Source organism: Etheostoma spectabile, chromosome 11 (assembly GCF_008692095.1).
Source record: "Etheostoma spectabile isolate EspeVRDwgs_2016 chromosome 11, UIUC_Espe_1.0, whole genome shotgun sequence".
Taxonomy (NCBI): Eukaryota; Metazoa; Chordata; class Actinopteri; order Perciformes; family Percidae; genus Etheostoma; species Etheostoma spectabile.
Genome location: NC_045743.1, coordinates 19,167,586 through 19,175,269, shown reverse-complemented (window position 1 = coordinate 19,175,269; position 7,684 = coordinate 19,167,586). Strand labels below are relative to the sequence as shown.

Here is a 7,684-nt window from a genome sequence, read left to right as displayed (position 1 = left end):
GGGGGGGGGGGGGGGGTCACCGAGCGTCACAGCTGTGGTCTGGCTTGTCTTCCAGGAGGGGTTCAAAATGGGACTAACCTTAGAGGGCACCGTCTTCTCCCTGGACCCGCTAGACAGCCGCTGCTGATGCCAAGAAGATGCTCTTTGTCGCATACTTTGAACTCGTTTGTATGAAGAAGTGCCAAAATCCACTCCGAGGTTGAATCAAGATGTCACAGTTTTCATCCTGAGGTTTATATGCATTTGCATTTAGATTGTTGTTGTTGTTGTTGTTTTTTGTTTTTTTTGATATTTCAAAGGTAAACTTCAGATCCATGATAGAAATGAACTATTTTTGTAAAAAAAACACAAGTACTTTTGCTTGCACAGGCGATGAGAGATGTAAATAGTCGAATATGTCCGACGGTACACTTTGTGGCAGAATTTTCATATGAGACAGTTTGTGTGTATGCACCATTTGAAGTCTGTATCGTTATCACATTCCTGTTTGTATGCCCAACACACAGAAAATAAATGGAATCTGTATCATTAACACAAACAATACAGCTTATTTTACTCAACATTAGTAGACACATGATGTTGTTAATTAATCCAGTCTATTGACATTGAGTTTTTGGTTTTGTTTTTTGCATTTCACAAGTTTAAGTTGCCATCTCAGTATTTCTTGTCATATTTTTACTCGACCGTTATTTTAATCTCCTCTTCTCTTGCACCAGAAGGCACTTTTTTGGACTGCCTCTGTCCACATACAGTACTACAGTATTTTACTTGTGGTTGCATTGACTTTGCTGTTACAGATATTAAAGAAAATCTTCCTGCAAAAAATACTGCTCATTGATTCTATCATGTAATATGTGTGTGACATTATTAAGCTGTTCCACGTGTAATTTTTGTGTTTGAAATGTTTTCTCTTTAATGCAAATATTGTTTTATTAGCCATGCTGCCAGAATGGCTCTATGGAGGGCAGTGTTGGTCGCTCGGTCCCCCACTTTCCAAACTGAAATATATCAATGGTAAATGAAATCTGGCATTTCTCCTGTTATTGGTGATCCCATGACTTTTCCTCTGGTGCCACCAGCAGTTCAAAGCTTTGAACTGCTTTGAACATTTTGAACACAGATGATGAATCCAACTGACTTTGGTGATCCACCACCATGAAAGTGACATATTTGACTCTGTTTAATAAATGTTGACAACTACTAGTTGTATTTCTATGACATATGGTATGGTATGGACATTTTCCTTTGGTCCCCACCGGATAAATTGCAGCAACTTGATCCCCTTGAATTGCCCTGATCAGGTCAAATGTTTCAACTTTAGTTTATGATCAAATTATCAGTCTCAGCTATTCTTTGTTTTTAGTGCTAATTAGCATGCTTCATTAACCATTAGTTGTATATGTTTACCCCACTACACATGGCAGTCTTGGTTTAAAGAAAAAGGGTCAAGGAATGGAAGTTCAGCGTGCGTTCACAACCCGTTCTCACTCCGAACTCGTGAAATACGGACGTTTGGACAGTGGCTGTCAGCGTGTAAAGGGAAAAAAATAAAAGCGTCCTTCAGCGTGTGTGTAGAACATAGGCCTACCGAAGAGAGCAGCAGCTACACAGGGTTTAGCGAGTAGGATGTAAGGGGGATTTACACGTTGGCGGGTTGGTCGGGGTAGTGGACTTTAACCCAGCCGGGGTTTGTGTCCCGCGTGTGTCTTTAACCGTCCCATTATTCCCACGTGTCACGGAACCATAAACCCACCCACGACCTTTTCCTAAAGTCAACCGTCCCGTTCTCGCAGCACCTGACCAGGCACGAGATGGGAGTGAGAATGTGTTGGCTTTTAGCCCTTCCTTGAACAGAGCGCCATCTAGTGGACTCGGAAAATAAAGAAAATGGTTCATGAAGCTTCATTTAGCCATCACAACTAATTAGCAAACATTAGCGTGCCAACACGCTAAATTAAGATGATGACCATGGTAAATATTACACTACTTCCTTTATGTTCAGTGCTAATTAGCACACGTTAGCATGCTAAAACAATAAGATGGTGACTAGGTAAACATTACACTACTTCCTTTATGTTCAGTGCTAATTAGCACACGTTAGCATGCTAAAACAATAAGATGGTGACTAAGGTAAACATTACACTACTTCCTTTATGTTAAGTGCTAATTAGCACACGTTAGCATGCTAAAACAATAAGATGGTGACTAAGGTAAACATTACACTACTTCCTTTATGTTCAGTGCTAATTAGCACACGTTAGCATGCTAAAACAATAAGATGGTGACTAAGGTAAACATTACACTACTTCCTTTATGTTCAGTGCTAATTAGCACACGTTAGCATGCTAAACAATAAGATGGTGACTAAGGTAAACATTACACTACTTCCTTTATGTTAGTGCTAATTAGCACACGTTAGCATGCTAAAACAATAAGATGGTGACTAAGGTAAACATTACACTACTCTTTATGTTAGTGCTAATAGCACACGTTAGCATGCTAAAACAATAAGGGTGACTAAGGTAAACATTACACTTTCCTTTATGTTAGTGTAATTAGCACAAGTTAGCATGCTAAAACAATAAGATGGTGACTAGGTAAACATTATACTACTTCCTATGTTCAGTGCTAATTAGCACACGTTAGCATGCTAAAACAATAAGATGGTGACTAAGGTAAACATTACACTACTTCCTTTATGTTCAGTGCTAATTAGCACACGTTAGCATGCTAAAACAATAAGATGGTGACTAAGGTAAACATTACACTACTTCCTTTTATGTTCAGCGCTAATTAGTAAATATTAGCATGCTAAAACATTACGATGGTGATCATTGCAAACATTATAATCCATGTTGCCATTCGTTTGTGTTAAGTGCTTATTAGCTAATGTTAGCAGTTACCAGTCAAACATCAACAGGTTAGCATTTTCATTGTGAGCATGTTAGCATGCTGACATTTAGCCCAAAGCATTGCTTTAAGTTCAGCTTCATAGTAGCCTACAGTACTCTAGACTCCTTGTCTTGCTGTAGATATGTGTGATTTCATTACATTTATGTATAGTCCAACATCATCACATGTTCTTACCTTCATCTCTGTGTTTTGGGTTTTTCATCTCAGGTTTTCACACCCGCTTGATGCTGAAATGATTCTAGTATGGTAAGTTTTATTTAAAGAAACTCTTCTCAAATAAGAACAGCCCGAGGGAAGTATTTTCAATATTTATTTTCTAATGATGAAACGCATCTGCTTCCAGTTATGGAAAGCTGCTTCCTCCTCCTCTCTGCCTCTGGGCTGTTCAGGCAGCCATGCCTCACAAAAGTTACACAATTTAAAGCAAACATCTTACATTAGAAACAATTGACCATCATGAATAGTTTTTTTAAACCATAACATATGTGTAAAATTGATTTTGTTTGCGTAAAGGATCTAACTATACCTGAATCAATATGACAAGAGCTTGGGGGGGGGGGATTAACAAGCAGTTTGTTTAATTTGTTGCATAGTAAAAATAATACAAAAGCAAACAGGCACTCACAGCCAGCTCAGTCTATAAATCTGATTATAAGAAGGATTTCAAGAGCATATAAGTAACCAGGGTACTGAAAAGGGGGAACGGACATGCATACAAATAGAATATTCTCTGCTACCTTTTACTAAACGATATTGAAATTGAAGGAAGTAAGAAAAAAAATGTAACAAATCACCACACGCCACTCACACGACACCTCATTCGTCTCTCCGTCGTTGACAGAAAGATCTTTATTGGTATCCCCACACCCTGCCCTGTACCGCACAGCTGGGAGGAGTGCACAAGGATCACACTACTTACAAAACAGCACCTGTGGGAAAAAGATGTACACGTAGTGTCATTGTTTCTCAGTTTCGGTGACGAGGTAGCTAACACTGAGAAATCGCCAGTCTTAATGTGTCTTTAATGTTCTACATGGTCGGTACAGAGTTTAAAGTAACTGGATGCAGACATTGGTTCATCAAAACTGTCTTGAAAAAATACCTACGCCGGTCAAAGCATCGGATCCTCAATAGCACCACAATGTTGTTGTATATGCAAACATTTCACACAAAAAATTAATAGACAAATCTGTAAAAAATAGAAGTGAAGGGACATTTGACATAGCTTCAGTGGGATTTCTTAAAGCCTATGAACAGCAGGTATAACCACCATTTTAAAGCTTTCATATTCATTAGTCTTTGGCAATGTTGCATACATCTTTGGCAACGTTGTTTTGGTAAAAAATAAAATTAGACGGTAATATCTTTGTACCAAACTTCACCATAGTGAGCCTCGAAATGCATTACATTTGGGGTCAAACATACAAAGAGAAGACAGAGGAAGGATTCAGATTTTTACCAATTTAAGTGAATTCCGAACATTCATTCTAAACTACAAATCTTCGATGTCTTGAACTGGGTTGAAAGGCACAATAAATATCTTGCCACAGGGCCAGAATAGTCCTCAGTACTCGTATGTACAACGTGGCTGATCATGTCAGCTGTCAGTTCAATAGTCTCAGGATTCTCCCCGACGCATCCCTGCTGACGATTTTACAAGAAGCACACGGACCCGATGTCGATGCCGAACTCTTGATTGGGGCCGCCAATGTCTACAGGGGCCAAATCCACAATAGGAAGTCTGGCAGTTTTCTGTGTCCTGTACTCAAACACTGTCTTTCCCCAGTTGCCATTTGGTTGCTGAAAAAAGGTTGACAAATATAAGTTCAGTGACTGATGTAATTGTTCGCTACAATGAAGAACAATGAATCTCAACGTAGTGGTAACCATTGTTTTAGACATTTTTCTCTGCATAGTGACACTCAGAATCTGTTTTTCTTTTCTTCTTATTGTCAACAAATCCCATGAAAAGTCACAAACCAACAATGAATTGATTGGTTGTGTAACGGAAGCCTGATATATCTCATTCCTCCGTGCCATAGAGCTCCATTGTTGAGCTACACTGTTGCACTGGGTCACGTACCTTCATAACAATCAATGCTACACACTTATTTCATTTTGACTCAATGCCACCTACACAAACCTGATGCCAAAACCGGTCACCATAGTACACAAAATGTGCTTTATTCTTTGATTGTAAATAACCCCTGCACCCAATGTTGCCAAGTCTTCTCCAATGAAAGTGGCATTAACCCCACAAGTTGCTAGATGACGTCATAGGCCCAGGTGCATATTTCTGACTTCATCACGTATCATTTGCATAAAGCTTAGTGGCTGTGTCAGCTGACTGGCTGCTGCACGGCTCAACAGAAGAGGGTGAGAGAAACCCTGTGCTGTTGGCAGAAGAGCCCTGAACTGTGATTAATCTGGGCAGCATGCGTGGAAATGAATTACAATATCATATATCTACAAGTCGCCAAATTACCTTCACTACCTAGACGTGCACTATGCCTAGAGCGTCATTATTTGATGTTTTGTTTTTGCCACTAGAGGGCAGCACAACAAACTGTCAACTCCACTAACATAGTATCACCTTTATAAGTTGTTATGGCCTATTCAGCAGCATATATGAACCATACGTTCATTTGGAACTGTGATTATGTTGAACATAAGTACAAAATTCTCTCTTCTTTTAGCTTTTTGGTCTTTACCAACTCCTGAGAGAAATATGTGGCTCTTTAGCTGACACATGCTGCACTATGCACTATTAGCTAGTCGCTAACGCTGTCGTTCTGTTTGGTGCTGGGCAGGTAGTGTGCAGTCAGTTCATATCAGTTTTTTTTTAGATAAAACAGCCAGCTGCTCGGACTGGAAACGATGCTAATGAGAGCAGTTAGCTTGAAGCAAAACAGTAAAGTTGTGAGCCTTTAAACCAAAACGATGAGCTGAAAGATCCTAAATGGGGACTCATTGTTGTTTTGGTCATTTCATAGGATTTGTTGAGAACAAAAAAGAATGAGAATGAGGTCAGTCTTACAGTTAATAACAAATGGAAATGGAAAAAAAAGAGCATAGCTACTGTTGAAATGCGGGAACTTACCGAGCAGGAGTCCTCCACCACTGTGTATCTGAAGCGGTTGTTTCCCTCTGCTTTGAGCTCCAGATCGTTGGAGCCCTTGAGGATTACAGCTTTCTTATAGTTGCCCGCCTTCTCGTCCTTATAGGCCACAGAGTTCTTGCAGTGGTATGTGATGGTCTGAGACGCCTCTTTGGAGAGCAGGCGGATGAAAGTCATCTGGACGGTGACGGAGTTGCCCGGCTGATCTTTGTTGCCATAAGTGAACTAGAGAAGCAAAGAAAGCAATCAATACAGAGCTTAACAGAAAAAAGACACACTACTAACAATACAACAGGACTTTCACTACCCCACCCGCCCCTGAAAAATGTGTTTGTTCTACCCCTTTGTAAGCAAACCTTTATCTAAGTCGGTTGCTCTTAATGTTTCAATTACAAGAACATATTCTTCTTCCATAAAGTCTGAGGGCACCCCCTCCTTTTCCCATCATCTTTTTCCCATCATCAAAATGTTACTGCTCACATGTGTTCCACGGTTGATGTCCGCTCCGAACCACACAGGTTTGTTCCTGGAAGAGCTCCACCACACTTTACGAGGTACGCTGGATGGGTTAGCTGTGATGCAGGTCTCGCCCGTGTCCATGTTGCAGTGCACTTGGATGGCGTCCTCCACGCTGCCTTGGTTTGGATCCACCCAGTACTCGCCTACGCAACAGAATGATCAGGAATCATGGACGTGTCGCTTTTGACCACATGACGTGGTTGCGATACACATGGCATCGACACAAAGTTGGGCATATAACTTTGTTCTGCAGCAGACACACTGACAAGGCTACCTGCAGATGTTTCCAATGTTTTCTTTTGTTATTTGTAGTTTTTTGGTGGCCTCATAAGTGCATTAACTGATCCCTGTTATGTCATGTTCATGTGCACACATGAATACATGTGTGATTAATCTGCCCACCGATTAATTAACCCATCGTCTACCACTACAAAGAACCGTCTTTAAGTTCTGTTTTGTACATTTAGCATATGTAGTAGACATATCCTGTACAATATTCTCTCTTTCAGCAGTGTAACATCTTACTAAACACTCCTCTTCCTCGGGGACGGGTGGGAATCACCAAAGACCCCACAATACGATATTATCACGAAACCAAACTCCAAATATGACATTATTTCAATTTTCAGCATATTGCGACATTCTGTCGTATATTTCACTTTATTTCATTTTATTTTACAATTTCAAATTTTTCCCCCAAAGGAAAACTTTGTCAATATTTTTTTTTTATCGAAAAAGAGAAATGTCTATACACTATCTAGTGGAAGAAAACAAAAAAAACAATTCATTTTATTATTCTGGTATCAACAAGTTAAATTCTCATGTGCAATTTACATTATAAAAGGTTGATGCTGGGGTGCCCTGGTAACTCAACTGGTTGAGCGTGCCCCCTTGTATTAAGTCTCAGTCCTTACTGCAGCGGCCCGTGGTTCGATTCTAACCCACGGCCCTTTATTGCAAGTCATTCCCCCCTCTCCCTCCCCCATTTCTTGTGTACAGCTGTCCTATCAATTAAAATCAAAAAGCCCCAAAAATAATCTTAAGACTTGGCCCAGTGGATCATTACGATATTCCACTGGAAATATTGTGATACCATGCTGTATTGATGAATCAACCCCCCCCCCCCCCCCCCCC

General features: G+C 40.2%; 2 protein-coding genes across 9 annotated transcripts in view; one reads left to right on the top strand and one right to left on the bottom strand.

The window, feature by feature from the left end:
- Nucleotides 1–827, top strand: part of gulp1a (GULP PTB domain containing engulfment adaptor 1a) — a 110,583-nt gene extending 109,756 nt beyond the window's left edge. For 7 of the 8 annotated variants that reach the window (XM_032529878.1, XM_032529874.1, XM_032529873.1 and 4 more), the window contains one exon: nucleotides 56–827. In XM_032529878.1, coding sequence (XP_032385769.1) covers nucleotides 56–77 — 22 coding nt within the window. In that variant the 3' untranslated portion in view covers nucleotides 78–827. The remainder of the gene's footprint in view (nucleotides 1–55) is intronic. The other variant, XM_032529880.1, reaches the window with a different exon arrangement.
- Nucleotides 828–3,385: 2,558 nt separating this feature from the next.
- Nucleotides 3,386–7,684, bottom strand: part of col5a2a (collagen, type V, alpha 2a) — a 35,902-nt gene continuing 31,603 nt past the window's right edge. Inside the window, exons 53-55 of the mRNA XM_032530371.1 lie at nucleotides 6,512–6,693; nucleotides 6,014–6,256; nucleotides 3,386–4,713 (exon numbers count right to left, since the gene is read on the bottom strand). Of these exons, the coding sequence (XP_032386262.1) occupies nucleotides 4,567–4,713; nucleotides 6,014–6,256; nucleotides 6,512–6,693 (572 nt within the window). The 3' untranslated portion in view covers nucleotides 3,386–4,566. The remainder of the gene's footprint in view (nucleotides 4,714–6,013; nucleotides 6,257–6,511; nucleotides 6,694–7,684) is intronic.